Raw genomic sequence first — 22075 nt, 5'->3', positions numbered from 1 at the left:
GGAAAAGGAGAGTTCGTAGGCGGGACAGAGCATTTTACATTGTAGATACCAAGAAAGGCTTCAAGGGGGGAGTAGCATTTGAATCTTAAGGATGCCAATAGCTGAATGAATAAGAACAAAGTATGACATTTATGTATTGAAGTGCCAGAACAAAAGGCCAGGCATATGGCTCAGTGGATAGAGGGGCTAGCCCCACTAGTCTGAAAACACAATTTCAATCCCTGGAACCCATGTTAAAAGCTGAGTGTGACTATGCATGGTGTTGCACACCTTTAATTCCAGCACTCAGAGTCAGGAAAGGGAAGATCTCTGAGTTTGAGGCCAGCCTGGTCCACATAGCAAGTTCCAGGATTGCCAGAGTAGCAATGAGACTCTACCTCAAACACACACACACACACACACACACACAGGCTCAATATGATGGCACATATCTTTAATCCCAGCATTCTTACAGGGAGATGGAGACAGAACAATTGCCCAGAATCTTATGGATGAGTAGCCCAACATAAGCAGTACAGTACCAAGAACATGAGAAAGACCCTGACTTAATAAGGGGGAGGATGACATCAACTTCTGAAAGTTGTCCTCTTACCTTCACAGATGCTCCACGGCACAAGCACACCCACACACATATACACATACACACCCTGGATAAATATTTTTTAAGAAAATACCATAATAATCCACCATATAAAGAAAATTCCATAATGAGCCAGGCAGCACTTGAGAGGCTGAGGTAAGAGGAATACTGAAGGCTCATGGCCAGCCTGGGCTACACAGCAACACACTGTCTCAAAGAATAAGTGTGGGGTGAAGAAAATGCCATAATGAAACCCATTACTTGTACATTAAGCTTAAAGTTAATTTAAAGGTGCTGGGAGTGTTATGAACTTGTAGAATGTTTGCTTAGCATGTGTGAGTACCTGATTTCCCCAGCACCACCTAAACTGGGGGTGGTGGTACACACCTATAACTCCAGCATTTGCAAAGCAGGAGGATCAGAAGCTCAGGGTCATTCTGAACACTATACAATCTGTTTGAAGTCAGCCTGGACTACAAGAGACCCTGTCTCAAAAAATTCCTGTCTCAAAAAATTATTTTTAGCTGGGAGGTGGTGGCATATGCCTTTAATCCCAGCACTCAGAAGGCAGAGGCAAGTGGATGTCAGTCTAGTCTACAGGGTTAGTTCTAGGAAAGCCTAGACTATACAGAGAAACACTATCTTCAAAACCCAAATAATAACAATAATACATAATAATAATGTGATGGTTTGAAAGGGAGTGGCACTATAGGAAGTGTGGCCTTGTTGAAGAAAGTGTGACATTGTAGAGGCAGGCTTTGAGAACTCATATATGCTCAAGCCATGCCCAACGAGACTGACCACTTCCTGCTGCCTGTGAGTCAAGATGTAAGAACCTTCAGTTCCTTCTCTAACATCATGTCTGCCTGCATGTTGCCTTGGTTCCCACCATGATGATAATGGACCAAACCTCTGAACTATAAGTGAGCCACCACAATGAAATATTTTCCTTTATAAGAGTTGCCGTGCTCATGGTATTTCTTCACAGCAACTGAAACCCTCACTAAGACAGAAGCTGGCATCAGGGACTGGAGTATTGCCGTAATAGGCCAGACCCTGGTTTTGTCTGGAGTAATAAGGACTTTGATACTTTGGAAAGCAGTGGAATGCATTACACATTGCTTAATGGGCCATACTAGTAGGAACATGGAAGACAATAGCACTGAGAATGATCTGAACTGTGGAGGACTGGCTCAAGAGGTTTCAGAGAAGAATTTTAGTGTGTTTCCTAGAGAATGTTCTTGTGATATTTTGATGAAGAATGTGGCTGCCTTTTGCCCTAATCCGAAGAGTCTGCCTGAGGCTAAAATAAAAAGTTTTTGGATTAATTCTGTTGGCAGAGGAAATTTCAAAACAGTCTAGTATAGATTCGTCGCATGATTAGTAGGAGAAACTCTAATGAAGATTTATAATGAAAAGGAGCAAGCTGAGCAGGGTAAATTCCAAAATGCAAAATTTAAGGAGAAAAGGAGCACCACGAAGTGGAATGGAGCTAAATTCTGTGTTCAAGGAGATAGACAGATTAAGAAATGGAATAATGGGAGTGGTGATCTCAGGGCAAGATCACACCCAGCTAAATTTCCAATTTATGAAAAGGAATTAAAGAAAAAGTTAAAGCCAGGTGTGGTGGTGTACACCTTTAATTCCAGCGCTCCATGGGCAGAGGCTGGGTGGATCTGTGAGTTTGAGGCCAATCCGATCTACAGAGCAAGTTCCAGAACAGTGAAATTTAGGTAGTGAAGGAAACCATGGAAAACAGAAAGATGATGAAGATGTAATTGAATGAGGGGAGCGTGTTTCAGCCCCAGAAAACAGCAGAACATGGTAACTTCAGCCACATGGCTCTGGCTTTAGAGTCAAGAATAGGAGAAAGGGATTATGAAATTTGCCTCCATGACTAAGAAAAGTCACTGAGCTCAGGCATGTGTCAGGGGTGTCCCAGAATGGAGGCCTAGAAAGGTCATTGTGTAAAACCGTGAAGTTGAAGCCAGAATTGCCTTGAAGACGCCAAGATGTTAGAGATGCCAGAGTCCTGGGATCCCTGCCGAGGAGAGCTGCTAGCAGAGTGGAACCAGCCCAAGAGAAGAAGTGTGCTGCATTAACAGAGCTGAACAGACCTGGACACCAGACATGGAGATGCAGAGTTTGGAGTTTGCCCAGCTGGTTTTTGGTCTTGCGTTGGTCCATTATTTCCTCATTATGCTTCCTTCCCTGCAGTTTGGAATGGCAATGCATATCCTGTACCATTATATGTTAGAAGTATGTGATCTGTTTTTAGATTTTGATTTTACAGCAGACTGCAGTTAAGAGACTGCAGGAATCTCGGAAGAGACTTTCAAACATTATTGAGACTGTAATAGACTATGGAAACTTTTGAGGTTGGACTTAATTTTTTTTTTTTTTTTTTTTTTTTTTTTTTTTTTTTGGTTTTTCGAGACAGGGTTTCTCTGTGGCTTTGGAGCCTGTCCTGGAACTAGCTCTTGTAGACCAGGCTGGTCTCGAACTCACAGAGATTCACCTGCCTCTGCTTCCCAAGTGCTGGGATTAAAGGCGTGCACCACCACTGCCCGGCGACTGAATGTATTTTTGCACTGTGATATGGCTACAAGCCTTTGGGGGCCAGGGAGTGGAATGAGGTGGTTTGAAAGAAAATGGTCCCCAAAAGGAGTAACACCATTGGGAGCTGTGGCCTTGTAGGAGTAGGTGTGGTCTTGTTGTAGGATGTCTGACACTGTGGAGGCAGGCTTTGAGGTCTCATACATGCTCAAGCCATGCCCAATGAGACAGACCACTTCCTGTTGCCTATTAGTCAAAGTGTAGAACTCTTAGCTACCTCTCTAGCACCATGTCTGCCTGCACACCACATGATCTCATCACCATCCCGCCATGATGATAATGGACTAAACCTCTCAACTGTAAGCAAGCCACCACAAATTTTTTTAATAAGAGTTCCTGTGGTTGTAATGTTTCTTTATAGCAATTGAAACTTTAAGACTAACAACAATGATATATTATTAAAATAAAATTAATTTTAAAAAATAAAGTTTCATCTACTCTTGCTGTGCTATTGACAGCTTGTTCGGTGAGTCAACCATCCATGGCTCATAGTTACACTAAGATTATAACATTTTTTTAACTGCTGCACAAGAAGAATAAAAAAATGTAAATAAAATTTAACATTAAAAAACTGTATTTCAGGGCTGGAGAGATGGCTCAGTGGTTAAGAGCACTGCCTGCTCTTCCAAAGGTCCTGAGTTCAATTCCCAGCAACCACATGGTGGCTCACAACCATCTGTAAAGAGGTCTGGCGCCCTCTTCTGGCCTTCAGGCATACACACAGACAGAATGTTGTATACATAATAAATAAATAAATAAATAAATAAATAAATAAATAAACAAACTGTATTTCAGCTGGGTATGGTGGCACCTGCCCTGAATCCTAACACTTGGAAGGCAGAGGCAGGTAGATCTCTCTGAGTGCGATCATGGACAGTAAGAGCATGGGAAGAATTCCCAGGAAAAGAGAAGCACGTAAATCGAGGGACAAACATAGCTTAAATCAAGATCAAAAAGTGGGGAAGGTGACTCCAGAGGGAGGTTGCTTATTTATTTATTTATTTATTTACTTACTTACTTAGGGTTGTTTGAGGCAAGGTTTCAATATATAGTCCAGGCTGGCCTTCAACCTGCCGTATAGCCCAGGCTTACTGCACTCAGAGCCCTGCAGTCTTAGTCTTAGACATGTTGGGGTCAAAGGCATACACCACTTGCTCTGCTTATTTACATTTTGACAAAGAATCTCACTCTGTCACTCAGGCTAGCCCTGCCTAAGTCCTAAACCCAAGTGACTCCTCTGCCTTAGCCTCCATAACAGCTGAGAATGCAGGCATGTGCTACAGCACCCTAGGTCAGCTTACTTTAGATAAACAGTGGCCAGCAACGTTCATGAGGCACTAGATACCCAAAGGCTGGTGGAAAGCAGAAACGTCAAGTTACAACTCATTGTCACAGGTGAGGCCATTGATTTCAACCTCCCTAACCCCACCCTAGCCCTTTATGCACCTGCTCCAGTACCTGGCACATAGTAAACATTCAGCGACTATTTGTTGAATGAATGGAGCTGATAATTCTGATCTCAGTGTTTACTGAATAGTCACACAGCAAGCTTTGAGATATCCACTTGGTACACATAATCTCAACAAACCACACAGCAACCTCTGGAGAGATAAATGAGACCCACTGCGAAGATGGTCTTGGGTGAAGCCTGAAGATCTGATATTAAGTTTTTAGGTAGTTCTAAAGATCAGCCAAGTTTGGAGATGATTCACGTGGACAGTTTTATAGATAAAGTTCAGCAAACAGTAGTAATATGTTCAAGGTCACATGGCTAAGAAGAACCATAACACAAATGTAGATCTCTTAGCAAAACATCTTCAGCAAATGTCTACCTAACTCTGGAAAACCTACTATGTAAAAACCAGAGCTCATGGGAAGTACAGAAGTCTGTAATTGAAGCCACGGAGAACAGTCAGCCTGCCAAAAGCCACAGAGACTGAGAAGGATGTGGCACGAGGGAGAAGGAGGATGGCTGACCCACAGCTCCATGGCCTGAGTGCTGACAGGAAGAGGAAGACCTGAGCCTGGCACAGCCAGGGTACTCCCTCAGGAGACCTGGCCAGCTGGAAGGAGCTATGGACAGACGTGCAGCCAAGATAACTCCTGTAGGATATTTCTGTGTTGACACTGTTAAAGCCTAAACCTGGCTAGAGCGGGAGGCCCAGGAAGGGAGGCAGAAGATGCAGGGGGGAATTTAAGTAAGCTGTTAATAAGGTGCAAAATGTAGCCCACCCTGAATTCCTCAAGAGCACTGCCTGTTGGCTGGGTTTTAAGTCTTTTGTTTCATTTTTCTTCTGGTCTAGGCACATCTGTGTCTCTGGGGCACTGCTTGTATTGAAGGACAGAAAGGAAAAGAAAAGCAGAATTCCAACCAGAACATCAGATGATCTAGTAGTCTCAAGAGACACGAATGAAGTGAGATTGGAACTAGAGTGCAAAGGAAGCTCTAACTGTGTTTCTACTTTCTACAGTCGTGCAAGCCAGGCTGGTACCACAATCAGGGCTGGCTGTATCCTCTCCCAAAGCATTCTAGAAGCCTGTGAAAAATGTGATGGTTTCCTACAGTCTTCGAATCCTGCTCATGCCATTTGTTGTGGAGTGGAGCAGCATCCCCCTGGGGGAAAAATGGTGATGAAGCTGGAGAGATGGCTCAGTGGTTAAGAGCACTTTCTGCTCTTCCAGAGGACCAGGTTCAATTGCCAGCACCTACATGGTGGCTCACATCTGTCTGTAACTCCAGTTCCAGGGACTCTGACACCCTCTTCAGGAACATAAGTGGCGCACGTGCACACTCATACATATTTTTAGAAAATGTTGATGAAAAGAAACTCCTTATCCAGAAGCAGAGTACAGAACCCAGCCACATTCATCCAGTCAGCCTTCCACCACCCAGTAGAGGTAGGTGCTGCTGCTCTTACAGGGTAAGTGAAAGAGGGTCACAATTCAAACCCATCACCTCTGACTGAGCCCAGCATTCTTTAATTATAAACCTGATCTTTTGTTAATAGCCAAAATTCTTTGAAGCCCACTCAGCCCTATCCTGTCTGACAAAGGGACAAGAGTTCCATTGCACTAAGAGGCATTATGTACCGAGGAAATAAAGTATGCCTTTGCTTGTTGGTGGCCTTGGGCACACGTGCTGTTCCTCAGTGGCTTAACCATAAAACAGGAGTGGCAGCCGTCTTAGGAAAGAAAACTACATAGGCGTGGGCACAGTGACTGACAGGCAGTAATTCTTCACCAGGGTTAACATTCTTCCAGCATCCTCTTCCCAGACTTTCAGAGCCCAAAAGAGCCCAGAATTGCTTTTAGCTCAGGCCTTCAGTGAATGATAAGGAACCAGAACGGCTGTGGCACAGAGCCAGGGGTGTGCTCTGAAGTCTCATAGAAGTCTTCCTCTTACCGTTAGGATCCTGTCCCAGTGATACAGCCCTCCCACAAAGTGAAACAAATCTGTCCTAGAACTCCAAGATCAAAAAAAGGCAGTAGGAGCCAGCTGTGGTGGGCCACACTGATAAATGCTAGTCTGGGAGGAGGCAGGAGGACTGCTGGGAGTTCAAGGCCAGTTTAGACTCTAGAGCAAGCACTAGACCAACCTGAGCTACTGAGGGAGCAGAATAAGAAAGCTGTCTCAAAACAAGCAAACAGAAGTCTGGAATCCTGAACTACAGAGCAAAATGCTTCACATTCCCCTGAGTGGTACACAGGCTGGATGGTAAACTGAGGCAATCTATCCTTACTTCATCTTTCGGACTCTGTCCTTACTATGTAGTGAGGGAGGTCAGTTCTGCCAGCAGTGCTCTTCCGGTTCATTCCTGGAATTGAGTCTTTGGTTCAAAGACTAATTTCCACAGAAAACGGCTCTCCTGTCTAATTCAGAATGGAATTTCAAATACATACAGGGCTAGAGATATGAAACGTGAGTCTGGAAAGTGACGGGCACTGTGGAGAGCAGCTCACTTAAACAATGGACACCTCACTTCCACCCACTGTGGCCACCTTCACTCCCATTTTCAAGAGTGGCAGGGGCGGGGGGCAGGCATTAAAATGTCAACATCAATCAGTTTCATTTTAGGTGAAACCTCCTGGCCAAAAACCCATTTTTGAAACGTTTTAAGATCTAATGTGCCTTTTTTGCTTGTTTGTTTAACCAAAGCCTGGACCCTCCTTTCTACCAATCCGCGGTCCTGGCATGCGCCATCGTTAGAGGCCTAGAGAGGAACCCTGCTAATTCTCAGCGCTTTGTCCTTTTCCAGGCTTGGCCCCTTTCCCTCTCTGTAACCCTTCGCACCGCACCCTCAGGAATTCGGACTCCAGTTCTTCACGGATGACCCCGAGCATCTCAAGCTTTTGGCGAATCCTCCAGTCTCCTGGGGCTGCGGAGCTGTGGGATGCTCTCTGAAGTGGACCTGCTTTCCCCGCTGAGCACCAGGAGACCCCCGAAGACGGGAGATAAAGGGATGTCCGCTCCCCCTGGGGAGGGAGGGACAACAAAAAGAAAAAAAAAAGAAAAACTGGGGGGCCTCACCCTTGAGAACTCCGTGGTGCGGATGAGAGGACACCTTTCAGAAAACCTACTCTCCTTGAGGGATAAAGGCAAAAGGAAGGACAGGCTATGAAGCCATCAGAGCGCTGAGTGCTCTCGGGCTGGAAAGTCCAGGCTGTTTAGGGAGACCCGCTCCCCTCTGGTCTTTTCCAAAGCAGATTCTTGGGGTACAGGTGCTGCGGACAGGGAGGGGCTTTCACGCAGACCGCCCAGGTCGGTGGCGCGCAGCTGCGGTGACACTGCGCACCCCCGCCCCCGCAGGCTCCCCTCCCTCTCCCCGCTAGGTCGGGAACTGAAGCTCCGCCCCCAGCGCGTCGCCCCAGCCCCGCGCCTTAAAAGCCCTGCACACCGCCCCGCCGCGCCCAGCCTCCGCCGCACCTTCTCGTCCTCGCCAGGTCCCGCCGCAGCCGTGCGCCCGGCCCCGACCCCGGCACCATGAGCTTCGGATCGGAGCACTACTTGTGCTCTGCCTCCTCCTACCGCAAGGTGTTCGGGGACGGCTCGCGCCTGTCCACGCGCCTCTCCGGGCCGGGAGGCTCGGGCAGCTTCCGCTCGCAGTCGCTGTCCCGCAGCAATGTGGCCTCCACGGCCGCCTGCTCCTCGGCCTCGTCTCTCGGCCTGGGCCTGGCCTACCGCCGGCTGCCCGCCTCCGACGGGCTGGACCTGAGCCAAGCGGCGGCGCGCACCAACGAGTACAAGATCATCCGCACGAACGAGAAGGAGCAGCTGCAGGGCCTCAACGACCGCTTCGCCGTCTTCATCGAGAAGGTGCACCAGCTGGAGACGCAGAACCGCGCGCTCGAGGCCGAGCTGGCGGCGCTGCGACAGCGCCACGCCGAGCCGTCGCGCGTCGGCGAGCTCTTCCAGCGCGAGCTGCGCGAGCTGCGCGCGCAGCTGGAGGAGGCGAGCTCGGCGCGCGCCCAGGCCCTGCTGGAGCGCGACGGGCTGGCCGAGGAGGTGCAGCGACTGCGGGCGCGCTGCGAGGAGGAGAGCCGCGGGCGCGAGGGCGCCGAGCGCGCCCTGAAGGCGCAGCAGCGCGACGTGGACGGCGCCACCCTGGCCCGCCTGGACCTGGAGAAGAAGGTGGAGTCGCTGCTCGACGAGCTGGCTTTCGTGCGCCAGGTGCACGACGAGGAGGTGGCCGAGCTCCTGGCCACGCTGCAGGCATCGTCGCAGGCCGCCGCCGAGGTGGACGTGTCTGTGGCGAAACCGGACCTGAGTTCGGCGCTCCGGGAGATCCGCGCCCAGTACGAGTCCCTGGCCGCTAAGAACCTGCAGTCAGCCGAGGAGTGGTACAAGTCCAAGTTCGCCAACCTGAACGAGCAGGCGGCGCGCAGCACTGAAGCCATCCGAGCCAGCCGAGAGGAGATCCACGAGTACCGGCGCCAGCTTCAAGCTCGTACCATTGAGATCGAGGGTCTGCGCGGGGCCAATGAGTCCCTGGAGAGGCAGATCTTGGAACTGGAGGAGCGGCACAGCGCTGAGGTGGCCGGCTACCAGGTAAGGGCTGCCTGCTAGGGAAGAGTGCCCTGTCCACTTCCGCGCACTCCCTGTACACTGGGGTCCTGAGGAAACCGGTAGAGGGAAAGGGAGGAGAGAGGAGTGTTGGCTGGAGGTGTTGGCGAACAAACAAACAAAAAAATCACGGTTCCATGCATGCAGCCTCCACTGTATGTGCCTGGAAGCCCTTTCAAGCCCTTAATGTCTTTGCACTCTAGTTTGAGTGATGGGGGAGTTTTAGGAACCGAACCCAAGTCTTCATGCATATACTAGATATATGCTGTAACACCAAACTACAATACCCACTCCCAGTCTCTCGTCTGAACTCTTCTAACAAAGGAATCTTCAATGTTTTGGGGAGTCCGAAACATCTAACCGTGTCTTTCTGTCACTAAGCGTATAAACACACTAGCAGAACAATCCCGACCCCTCTGACGAGCCCAGAAGGGCAAGGTCAGAACCTCCGAGTGGTCCTGTCCTTAAATGTCTGGTTTGTCTAGTTAGCTTTGAAAGGGCTTTTCTGAGCCTTAGAATTGATGTTTATAGAGCATGGTCTGCTTTACGGTTGAGAACTGGGCTCATTTTCTTGAGTTTTGCTCTACAAAGGAGTGCCTACTGGCATAATTAAGCCAGTGACAACTGCCTTGCCCCACCCTTACCGCCCCTCCCAAACCCGCGACACGCACGTGCACGCGCGGCTCCCTTGTCCACCTCCTGACAGTTCTGACAGTTCTAAGAAGGTACGGAGCCAAGTCCGCAGGGAAAATGGTGGGGCGCTGTCCGCGGTGCTGATCTCCTCCCGCCTCGGAAATGTCTCCTGCTTTGATGATGTTTCCAAGCTGTCCCAGTTAGGAATCTCTGGGCCTCTGGGCAATTAACTGCTTCAATTTATTTTTATTTTTTTATATTTTTTAGTTCTATATTATAATCAGTCTTGGCTTCCTAAAGTTAAAGTTCATCTTGTAGACAGCATCAGTTTTCGCCTCCATGGATGGCTTAGCACTTAACAAAAGCCATTTAATCTGCTCCACAGCTGTGCAGTCCCACTTAAAAGTCCCCATTAACTTAATATTTTTTCAGCTTAAGTGCATGTGGCAAATTACAGAGATGGTTTCTTTGTTAGAGGCGACATTTCCCCCCATCTTTCCCTGCTCTATAAGCTCTGTGAAGGTATTGATTGGCTGTTTCTTCCCAACAAAGGCCACCATGTCCTCAGTTTCTCTACATTGGACATTCTGGGCTGTGTCCACAAAGGGCACAGAGTAAGAAGACAGGATTGGTGAAAAATGTAGAAAAATACAAAACTACATGGCTTAAGTACAAGGAACAATAAGAGCTTTTTTGAATAGAATGTCTATAAATTCAGAAAGTTGAAGTTATTTTAGCAGGAATTGAATTTTACATTTGATAAAATTAATGTGTTGGGAGAACATTACTAAAAATAGAACTAGAAAATGGCATAATATTTCAGAAGTACGATTTTATTCAGAAGCTAAAGAATTATTGATAAAAGGTATGTACTGGCCATTACGAACAACCCCTTGCATAAAGGGAAAAGGCCCGTTTGAAATGTCTGTTTGGTTAGTTTGATGTTATAGTATTATTCAAATAAATATTCTTGTTTTGCTACAAAATATGTAAGTTGAGCTTTTCAGTATGTGTCCCAGGCCTTGGATGATCTGAATTAATCAATCAATTATACTTAATTAAGATGTCTTTTCTTCCAGGAGCCTCCAATGTTGAATTAGGTAGTCTTCTTGAGGACTAGCCCAATATTTCTACAAAAAGGGGTTACTTACCCCCAAACTGTCAGCTTAATTGGGCTTTGCTCTGCCCTCCTTTTGCTTGTTCTAAGAGGTGGTGATGATTTTGTCTGGCTTATTAGCTCTAAAATACAGGTGTTCTGTGTTAGAAAATAGTAGTGTCGTCCAGACACGTCCAGGAAACAAAAGGAACAAGAACCTGCAGTCTGCAGCACTGTGCCTGGAGAGCCTCAGTGACCTGCTGAGGGAGTGGAGGAGACAAGACAACACAAAGCTATTTCCTACTCCCTTGGGTCCTAATGCTGGGGTGGGGCTCACAGTTCGGCCTGCAAATACTGCCTGCCACCCCTGCTTGTTTTCCAGCAACCTTTGTGCTGGTCGAGGTGGAGAGCCTCCTCACTGAGACCATTGTCTTCCTGCCCTTTACCCATCCTTCATTGCACCACAGCAGTAACGGGAAGTGCTCTTTCCCTTCTGGTTCAGAGTTTCACAGTGAGCACATTTTTCCTCTGCGAGCTTTCAGCCCATTAAAGTCCTTTTCCTTGCCCCAGAGAGTTGATAGCCTATCCGAAGACAGAAAGCTTAACGTCCTTTCAAAAGGACAAAGAGTGATTCAAGGTGACACGGTAGGCACACAATAGGAAGAACTGGGGCTGCTGTCGTACAGGCCCATGGTGGCCGTGCTTTGCAGAGAAGAACAAGGCATTCCTTTCGTCTCTGACAGAGGACACTTCCTGGTCCCCACATAGCTGGGGCACTGCCATTAGGACCTCAGACGTTACTAAAGCCGTGCAGAGGCCATCTCAAAGGGCTTTCCGTCCTGTACTGTGGAGCGTCTTAGAAAGCCAAAGTTTTCCTTGAAAGACCTTGCTGAGCAGTCAAGATCACTGCTGGTTAATGTTCTCCAGGGAGATAAGCCAAGGCTACCCTCTTCTCCAATATGAGATTGGAGACCAGCCTAATTACTTAGCTGGCAGGGTCTGGCCCTCGAGAGACCGGAAGCAGCCATGGCTACATATAAATCTATAGCTTAATAGATCCATTTCTGAAATTAGAATTCATTCTCTAAAGTGGTTCCACCTGCCCCCATCTCACCCTATCGCTGTCACCTGGGCCACCACAATAGCTTCTTTATAGGGAGAAATTTAAATTGGTGATCTAAACCCCATGGCACGCCAAGACCAAGGAGCAGCTTTTTAAGAGAGATTCTCCGACCACTCTTGAAGAAATGGATTCAGTATTTCTTAGGTAGGGCCAGGAATATGTTTTTTATTCCATTTTGTGAGACCGGGTTTCCCTGTGTAGCCTAAGCTGGGATTGAATTTAAAGTTTGCTCTATAGTCATGCCCTGCCACGCCCTGCTGGGAATATGCAGTTTCCATGAAACTCTGTTTGTTGTTTGCTCTCAGACTGGAGTGTACTGACCTAAGTCACACTTTCTCATAAGATAGGATTTCAGAGGGTGACAGAAGACAAGGGTACAGTAACGACAGGAGTGAGAATAAGAACATGTGTCCTTCAGGTGACCATACATTAAAATCCTCTCTCCCTAGCTAGATGATTATGCACAGCCATGGTTCTGTGTGGCCTGCACTCTGGCTTTTCTGGCTGAGGTCTCCCCTTCCACTCCTAAAGAGGAAATGGGCACACCGCTGTTCCTCTTCTTCACTGCACACGCTAGGGTGACCATGCTTTGTCTTCTTCCCCACCTGCCTCCTTCCAACCCCGGGCCAGATGCTTCGCTGCTCCAGGAGAGTCCCAGCTGGAGCAGGGAGTGCCTCCTCTCTCCTCTCCTGCAGCTGCATGGTTGGGGGAGGGGGCAGACTGCAGTGCTCTGCTCACATTTCCCGGTGGAGGCCATCTTTGGAGGCCTTGTGAAGGGCAGCAAGACAGCCCAGTGCGGGGAGGAGTGTACAAACAAAGAGACCGGAGCTCAGTGACCCACAGGCAGTCAGCAGTTCCGTCAGCTCCTGGAAGAGGCTGGCTTACGCTTTTTGTCGACTCTGCTCCATAGCCATGTGAGATGTAAAACAAGAGCAAGAAACCCTCACCTATCTAGAACTCAGCGCCCTAGCAGTCTCTCATTCTGAAGACAGTCGTGAAATAAAAAGTTTTTAATAAACAAGTTAATTAACCTGCTGATGAGACAAACATCTACCTCTAAACCACATATTGAGAAGTTGGCCCCCTAATACCCTCAGTCCAACATTCTTAACATGATTGTCAAAAGAAACGATTCCTTTTTTGGGTTTCAAGCCTGTGGAAGGACAGAGATGGGAGACCACTAGAGTCAGGCATTGTCAAGAATGCCTAGCGCCCATCACAGCACTTTTCAGGACAGAGACAAGCAATAAACTGCAACATCAAGACAGACACTGCTCTCTGGAACTGTTAGAGTAGAAATAAACACCCCAAATATATCTGAAAGATAACAGACATGAAATCACAGAAAAATAACATCATTTCACAACCCTTGATTGCTGAGAAAGACTATGTTAGTTTCATGTCCAAATAATAAGTGGTATTTGCCACTGTAAAATGGTTTTATATAAATTATCATTTTGAGGGTTATTTGAAAGACAGCTCAGCAGGTGAAGACTTAGCACCAAGCCTGACAGCCTGAGTTGGTACCCAGACTCCACATTCCTCCCTAGGACCTACCTAGCAGGAAGACAGAACCAACTTCTACGAGTTGTCCTCTCGTTCCACACATCCCTGGTGGCACACACACACACACACACAAGACCAAGAGCAGCGTTTTCAGCAATTCTCTGACCACTCCTGAAGAAATGGATTCAGTATTTCTTAGGTAGGGCCAGGAATATGTTTTTTATTCCATTTTGTGAGAAAGGGTTTCCCTGTGTAGTCTAAGCTGGGATTGAACTTAAAGCCTGCTCTATAGGCATGCCCCACCATTCCCTGCTAGGAATGTGCAGTTTCCATGAAACTTTATATTGTTTGTTGTTTGTTCTCAGACTCACTGTGGAGTGTACTGACCTAAACCTAAACAAATCAATCAATAAATAAATGTACAAAAATTAAAAATTGTCATTTTTTTAAAAGCTGGTGCTTTGAGAAATGTACAACTATCTACCCAACATTAAATTTTTATCATATATAGGACTAGTGGTTAGAGTGTGTGCTGCTCCTTTTGAGGACCTGGAGTCAGTTCCTAGCACCTACATCAGGTGGCTCACAACTGCTTGTAACTATTGCTCCAGAGTATCTCTTAACCTCTGTGGGTCCCTATACTCACATTCACTGACATGCAAACACATGCACACATATGTACACAGTCAAGGAGGGACTCATGAACTCATGTGTCCCTTGGTAAAGTTCCCAACTGTCAACATGCATCTAAATTTCCCAAGGACCTTTAAAGGGAAAAAATGCAAGTGCTTAGCCCCTACCCCAGAGCAGATAAAACCGAATCTAGGCTGGACACAGATTGCTGTTTAAGTATTCTATCAGTTCCTTACATGATTTTAACATGTAGTCAAGGTTGAGATCCTGCCTTGTAGAAATGTCAATGAATTTTTGCTACTTTGGTCTAAATATTTTGGATATGTTCTTTCCAGGATAGCATTGGGCAGCTGGAGAATGACCTAAGAAACACCAAGAGTGAGATGGCTCGCCACCTTCGGGAATACCAGGATTTGCTCAATGTCAAAATGGCGCTTGACATTGAGATAGCGGCTTACAGGTACACAAAAGACCACATTTACCCTAGCAAAGCATGTGCTCCCCTGGGGGCAGTGTTACTGCAGAAGTGGTTCCATGTGATCTGTTTCTGACCAATGAGGGAGGATGGAGAGAGCATCACTAACCAGCCAGGCGAGCTGACCCTTCAGTCCCTCTTGAATATATCCTAGCTTCACCTTGCTAGTCCCGGAATATTCTACATACCTCTGCTGGGCATTTAAAAGGTAATGCAGGCTTCTAAAGATCAAAATGAAAGACTCTAAATTTAAAAATAGGGATTAGAATCTGGCATGGTGGTACACATTTTTAATCTCAGCACTAGGGAGGCTGAGGCAGGTGGATCTCTATGAATTCGAGGCCAGCCTGGACTACAGAGCAAGTTCCAGGACAGCCAGGGACACACAGAGAAGCCCTGTCTACAAAAAACAAAACAAAACAAAAATAGGAGTTGGGGTTGAAGAGATGGCTTAGTGATTAAGGCATACTGCTCTACAGAGGACCCGAGTTTGACTCTCAGCACCCACATTAAGTGGCTCACAACTGCCTATAACTTGCTTCAGGGGAATATGCCTCTGGCCTCCCCAAGCATCTGTACTTGCTCGCATGTGCGCATGCACACACACACTATTAAAATTAATCTTTAAAAATCAAAATACAGCCAGGCGGTGATGACACACACCTTTAATCCCAGCACTTGGGAGGCAGAGGCAGGCGGTTCGAGGCCAGCCTGGTCTACTGAGTGAGTTTCAGGACAGGCTCCAATGCTACAGAGAAACCCTGTCTTGAAAAACCAAAAGAAAAAAAAAAGACAGTAAGGAGTTAAAGACCAGCCTCAGCTATATACCAAGGCCAACCAGGGCTATATGGGACCCTGTCTCCAAAAGCAAAAGAACAAATAAAGAAGCAACAACAAAACTCTATTAGGGTTATGAGAAACAAGACAAAGGCCACTCTGATCTGGTACCGTGTAGTCTAGGCTGAGTAGAGACTGGTGCCTGAAGTTGTGGGGTAGTGGCTGTCATGGCTTGGCCCATTCCCTTCATACCTTCATACATGGAAAAGGCACAAATCTTGAGTGTGGGCTGGACTTGGCAGTTAGTTTCCTGTTCCTCTGTGGACTTCTCACTTCCTTATCCCATTACAGTTAAGGTGTTAATTAGGGAAATTACTTCTCTCTAGAGCTTTGTAGACTCTAATTGCCAAAAGTGGGTGTCTAATGTGGCCAAGGGAGGGTTGTATGTTTCCCTGCAGGAAAACAATTTGTGAATGTGATAGATTTCCTTTGACAATACTTAAAACAACGCTGATATTGGAGGGAGGGCAGAGAGACTTCATACGAGTGCTAATCTCCAGCTCAATGCAGCATTACTGGCCTCAGTCTCATGAAGAAGCTGCAGTGTTCTTTGGAGCCTCTAAAATAAAAGTTAAGGAGAGTTAAGTTCTTTAAACAAAATTAATAACCTGATTCCTGAGAGCTTTTCTCTGTTGAACTTACAGGAAACTGCTGGAAGGCGAAGAGACACGATTTAGCACCAGTGGATTAAGCATTTCAGGGCTGAATCCACTTCCCAACCCAAGTTATCTGCTCCCTCCTAGAATCCTTAGTTCTGCAACCCCCAAAGCCTTATCCACTGGGCTGTCCCTTAAAAAGGAAGAGGAGGAAGAAGAGGAAGGGGCTTCTAAGGAAGCCTCTAAGAAAACATCTAAGATAGGGGAAAGTTTTGAAGAAACACTGGAGGAAACGGTAATATCTACGAAGAAAACCGAGAAGTCAAATATAGAAGAAAGCACCATTTCAAGCCAAAAAATGTAATTCCATTACTTAAAAAAAAGTTAGCGCCTACGAGGGAATGCACTTGACTTGTCCACAGCTTACTTCTGAACCGCAGCACCAGTCACCGCTATAGAATGTCTCTAAGGCTTCAATGTCACATTTAGTACTGAATCCTTACTTTCTCCGGTAGAAAAGCCACCCGCTATGGGCAAACTGCAGTCCTGGAGCAGTCAGAGGAGTTCCCTGAGAACACCGCTTTCTCACCCACAGCTCGGGCTTCACAGTGACAGATGACTCGGGTGCAGAGGAAGGTGCTAATTCCGGTCATCATTCGCTGTGAGCTGAAATGGAAACCTATGTTTATCCACTATCCCCCGCCAGTACCCAGCCATAGATTCTTACTGTAGATGCCTAAAACAAAATCACTGCCAAGGATAAGCCAGTGGTCCAGACCCCATCACCCCATCCCCGCTGATACAGCTGAGTCACACATGACAGGTGGTTCTCTCATGGGCACATTCCTTCCTTTCCTCCATTCCTTGTTTCCTTTCCTTCCACCCAAGAGGAGGGGAAAAGGCTAGTGTAGCATCCCTAAACTCATGTAGAGCTTACTCCCTTTGCACTCTTTGCTCTGTGGGTAAGAGTAGATGCATGTTGACCATTTTTGTGATTTGTGTAATGACTTATCCTTGCCCATTTCATGTCCTTTCACATTTGTAGCTTAAAGAAAGAGAAAAAGATAATAACAGCAGTGATTGATTTTAAGGGTCTTCCTGAAAAATAAAAAGGATCTCTAGATTTTAGGCTTTCAGCTTGCCCAAATCCACTTAATTAGAGGGGGGAAACCTACCTTAAATGTTGTAGCTTTTCACTTTAACTTTAGAAGCACAGTGATAGTTGTCCTATGCTGTGCTTAAGCCAACCTTAGATTTAGTAGCATAAGTACAGGAGGTGAGTACATCTCTGAGTGGGAAAGACCAAGGTCTCCTCTGTGTTGGTTGCCATGTAGTGGTATAGAATTAGCTTTTTCATACCCTTGCCCTCAAATCTATAGTCCCCTTCCTGTTAGTCTAGGTCGTCAAGAGGCCTCGCTTTTTAAGAGTGCTACATATAGGATATTTTATCACCAGACACAATGCTACTGCCCAAAAGTAAAAAAATAAACAAACACTTCTGGTCAATCAACACCACCAGCAAATATTTAAAAAAAAAAAATCTCTCAAGAGTCTTTGCCCAACAGTTGCATTGCTGTAGTAGGTGGGTATTGATCCCCCTAAGGACAGAAACTCAGAGTTCAGGAGGGGTATGCACACTCCTCCCCCTATCCAAAGAGGCAGGCTGGAAAGTCAGCTCCTGGTGCACCCAACTGTGTCATCCACGTGTCCAGTCTGCCTCGTGTGCCAAATTTGATGCAGGATTTTCCCTGTCTCTGCTCACTTCCACCAGAGCTATACAGCTGTCTGTCCTGTCCCCACCCACGTCATCGCAAGCTGTGCTGATAAAGACGTGATGCTAATACTGAACTCATCCTAGCACGTGCTTCAGTAGATCAAGGAACTGAAAAGACACTTTCCTCTCCCTGACCCACCATCCCCTCTTGGCCCCCACACTTACTGTAAGACGCTAGTAATATGAGAAATTAAAAGTCATTAATCCTACCAGCGTGGTTTGTGTTCTGTGGTTTCTATTGGTTCCCTGAGGAAAGCGTCATTTGCTCACAGGTTGCTTGGTCCTGACTACTTTTTTATCTCCTGTTTTTAATGAGTTGCCACTAGTCACCTGAAGCCAGAGTGAGAGGACAGGACCTGCATTTTACACAGGAGCATAATGGTAAATACCTGTAATCCCAGCACTCAGGAGGTTGAGGTGGGTCAGGCTGGGCTACATACTGATACCCTGTCTCAGAAACAAAAAAGAGGGTTAGGAGATAGCTTGGTTGGACAAAGTATTTGCCTTTCAAGCATGAGGACCAGAGTTTGATCCCAGAATCCCTGTATTTAAAAGAAGCTGCTGTGGGGGCTGGAGAGATGGCTCAGAGGTTACGAGCATTGCCTGCTCTTCCAAAGGTCCTGAGTTCAATTCCCAGCAACCACATGGCGGCTCACAACCATCTGCAATGGGGTCTGGTGCCCTCTTCTGGCCTGAAGACATATAGATAGACAGAATATTGTGTACATAATAAATAAATAAATAAATATATATAAAAGAAGCTGCTGGTCGGTGATGCATGTCTTTAATCCCAGCACTTGGGAGGCAGAGGCAGGTGGATCTCTGTGAATTCAAGGCCAGCCTGGTCTATAGAGTGAGTTCTAGGACATCCAAGGAGACATAGAAAAACCCTGTTTTGGAAAAAAAAAAAAAAAAAAACTAAATGTTTGAGAAGCTAATAAATGGTACTAGGTTTGCAACATTAAAAAAAAATTGCCTAGACAAAGGAATGTGCTCTTGTGATCCCAGGACTTGGAGAGCTGAGTCTGTGGATCCTTGGCTAGCCAGCCTAACTACCTGGTGAGCTCCAAGCCAGTGAGAGATGCTGCCGCGAACAAAAAGGCGTATACTGATGAGCACCCAATGGTGTCCTTTGGCCCCAACACACATAAACTCATGTGGGTATACATGCACATAAACGCACCAAAAAATCATCTTGTACAAAATGGAGAGTGGCTCAGCTAGTGAAGTGCTTGCTTGTATGCATGAGGCCTTGTGTTAAGTCATCTGCCCTTAACACAAGATGGTGCATGCCTGTAATCCCAGCACTTGGGAGGTGAAGGCAGGAGGATCCAAAAGTTCAGACTGCTCCTCAGTTACAAATCAAGACCAAAGCCAGCCTGTAATACATGAAATCCTGTCTTAAAAACAACAAAAAGAGGATCTGTGCACTGGAGCGATGTCTCAGCGGTTAAGAGAACTGCCTGTTCTTCCAGAGGACCTGGATTCAATTCCCAGCACCCACATGGCCGCTCACAACTGTCTGTAACTCCAGTTCCAGTTCCACTCTCCCACAGACATACATGCAGGCAAAGATCAATGCACATTAAAAAAATGAAGAATTTTTAGAAAGTGATAATCTTATGGATCTGATAAATGATTAAATCAGAACAAGAGGCAACATGGAGGACATTCAGAAACATGAGCAGAGAGGAAAAGAAAAGAAAAGAAAAGAAAAAAAGAAAAGAAAGTTACCAGCAGGGTAACAAAATGAGTGTGAGTGATGGTGGGGAAATCTGCTGGTAAAGTGATCGGCGATCCCAAGGTAACCTCCAGACTCCCTAGATATAAAATGCATGTGGTAGGCTGGGCAGTGGTGGCACACGCCTTTAATCCCAGCACTTGGGAGGCAGAGGCAGGTGGATCTCTGTGAGTTCGAGACCAGCCTGGTCTACAAGAGCTAGTTCCAGGACAGGCTCCAAAGCCACAGAGAAACCCTGTCTCGAAAAAGACAAACAAACAAACAAAAAAGATGCATGTAGCCGGGCGGTGGTGGCGCACGCCTTTAATCCCAGCACTCGGGAGGCAGAGGCAGGCGGATCTCTGTGAGTTCGAGACCAGCCTGGTCTACAAGAGCTAGTTCCAGGACAGGCTCCAAAGCCACAGAGAAACCCTGTCTCGAAAAAGACAAACAAACAAACAAACAAACAAAAAAGATGCATGTGGTAGCCAGGCAGTGGTGGCGCAGCCTTTAACCCCAGTGTGGGGAGACAGAGGCAGGTGGATCTCTGAGTTCAAGACCAACCTGGTCTACAAAGCAAGTTCCAGGACAGCCAGAGCTCTTACACAGTGAAACCCTATCTCGAAGAACAAAAAAGATTTATGTGGCATGTGTGTGTGCCCATCTATGCACATATGGAGGTCAGAGGTCCATGCCAGAAGTCTTGCCCTATTCCTCCCACCTTATTTTTTGAAAAAAGGATCTCTCACTAAACCTGGAGTTTACTTGTTCATCTACATTAGCTAGCCAGCAAGCTGCCACAACCCTGCTGTCTCTGCCTCCCTGCACCAGGATTACAGATAACATGCCACCAAACCTGGCTTTTCTTACATGGCTGCTTGGGTCTAAACTTGAATCCTCATATTTGTATAACAAGCACTTTACCCACTGAGCCAATTCTTCCAAACCTCTCTGTGTCTTAAGACATTTACCTGTTAATGCCTACTTACTGTCATAAATGTCAAATACCATCCTAGACAGTAAACATAGAATTATCTCATTAAACCTCACACCCACACCTTCCTTAGGTATAGTGTTTGTACACTCGTTTTACAAGCCAGGTGGCAGAGCCTCACGGTTGCAGCCTGGATCCCTGTAGGATGTCCCACAGCAAGTGGCTGAGCTAGAACTTGGGTCTTCCTGTCGCACTCTACAACGCTTGCCTCTCTTCCCAGGAAGCATGGTGCTTAGGAGGCTGCGGCAGTACTGCCAACGAGAGCAGAAATCTTTTCAAATCTTCTTTTTCTCAGCAGGTTGCACAGAAAGCTTCCTCTGCCCAGAAAACTTGGCAGTACCAAGTGCCACAGGCAAGCTGCTACGTGTGCAGACTTCCTGAGCTTCTGTCTTCCTGCAGGGCAATGAGGCAGTGGAAACCTTAGTGGTCTCTGAGTCCAGTGTGGGGGCACATGCCTGCAATCCAGCAGCTGAGAAGTAGAGGCAGGAGAATCAAGAATCCAAGACCATCCTTGGTCACTGTTTTAGTCAAAGTTCTATTGCTGTGAAGAGACACTATGATCAAGGTAACTCTTAAGAAAGAAAGCCTTTAATTGAAGACTTGTCTAGTTTCAGAGGTTTAGTCCATTATTAACTCACAGTGGGAAGCGTGACAGCATACAGATAGAAATGGTGCTGGAAAAGCAGCTGAGACCTACATTCTGATCCAAAAGCCGAGAGAGAGACTCTGGGCTTGACATGAGCTTTTGAAACCTTAAAGCCCACCCTCAGTGACACACTTCCTCCAATAAGGCCACGCCTCCTAACCCTTTCAAACAGTGCCACTCCCTGGTGACCAAGGATTCAAATCTATGAGCCTATGGGGCCATTCTTACTCAAACCTCCACAGCTACTACATAGCAAGTTTGAGGCCAGCCTGGGCTACATGCGACCCCATCTCAACAACAAAAACTTGGCTCTAATCTAGGCATGGGTGGTATATACTTATAATTCCATTATTTGGTGGGCTGAGGCAGGAAGATTTCAAGTTTAAGGACAACCTGAGCTACAAAGACAAACCTTGTCTCAAATTTTTAAAAATAAAAAAAAGAAATCAATAATGAGTACAAACCAGGGCTCTGGCTGGTCCCATTTGACCATGGATTATTTCTTTTCCTATTAAAATATTAGGTAGCTGTGGATACTATTTCCATAGTAGGGGAAAGACAAGCAAGATTTCTTACAGCTTTGCAAAAGGGGTGTTAACTTTCCATCAATGGTCCTAGAGGAAAGAAGGATTACACAGAAGACGCGTCTTCAAGGGGTAATAAATCCAGACTGCTTGAAACCTACTGTACTGCCCTGGTCAAAGTGAGTACAAGAGCTAAGCAATCATCTGGAAGCCAGAGTCCAAACTGACTCCAAAATTAGTCACAGATAGTCACAGGGACAA

At 46.5% G+C, this 22075-nt stretch overlaps 2 protein-coding genes across 2 annotated transcripts in view; one reads left to right on the top strand and one right to left on the bottom strand.

The window, feature by feature from the left end:
* Nt5c2 (5'-nucleotidase, cytosolic II) overlaps positions 1–8252 on the bottom strand; it is a 141038-nt gene extending 132786 nt beyond the window's left edge. The window contains exon 1 of the mRNA XM_057777186.1: positions 8121–8252. Within this exon, the coding sequence (XP_057633169.1) occupies positions 8121–8179 (59 nt within the window). The 5' untranslated portion in view covers positions 8180–8252. The remainder of the gene's footprint in view (positions 1–8120) is intronic.
* Positions 8178–18133, top strand: Ina (internexin neuronal intermediate filament protein alpha). Its single transcript, XM_057777187.1, has 3 exons — positions 8178–9242; positions 14584–14708; positions 16205–18133. The coding sequence occupies exons 1-3, from the start codon at positions 8178–8180 to the stop codon at positions 16518–16520; spliced, it is 1506 nt and encodes a 501-aa protein (XP_057633170.1). The 3' UTR covers positions 16521–18133.
* The last annotated feature ends 3942 nt before the right edge of the window (positions 18134–22075 follow it).

This window comes from Chionomys nivalis, chromosome 8 (assembly GCF_950005125.1).
Source record: "Chionomys nivalis chromosome 8, mChiNiv1.1, whole genome shotgun sequence".
Lineage (NCBI taxonomy): Eukaryota > Metazoa > Chordata > Mammalia > Rodentia > Cricetidae > Chionomys > Chionomys nivalis.
This window is presented reverse-complemented; position numbering and strand designations above follow the sequence as displayed.

Coding starts and splice junctions, on each gene's coding strand:
- Ina (XM_057777187.1), top strand. CDS start 8,178: ATGAGCTTCGGATCGGAGCACTACTTGTGCTCTGCCTCCTCCTACCGC. Junction 9,243..14,583: donor CTGAGGTGGCCGGCTACCAG/GTAAGGGCTGCC, acceptor TGTTCTTTCCAG/GATAGCATTGGGCAGCTGGA. Junction 14,709..16,204: donor ATTGAGATAGCGGCTTACAG/GTACACAAAAGA, acceptor TTGAACTTACAG/GAAACTGCTGGAAGGCGAAG.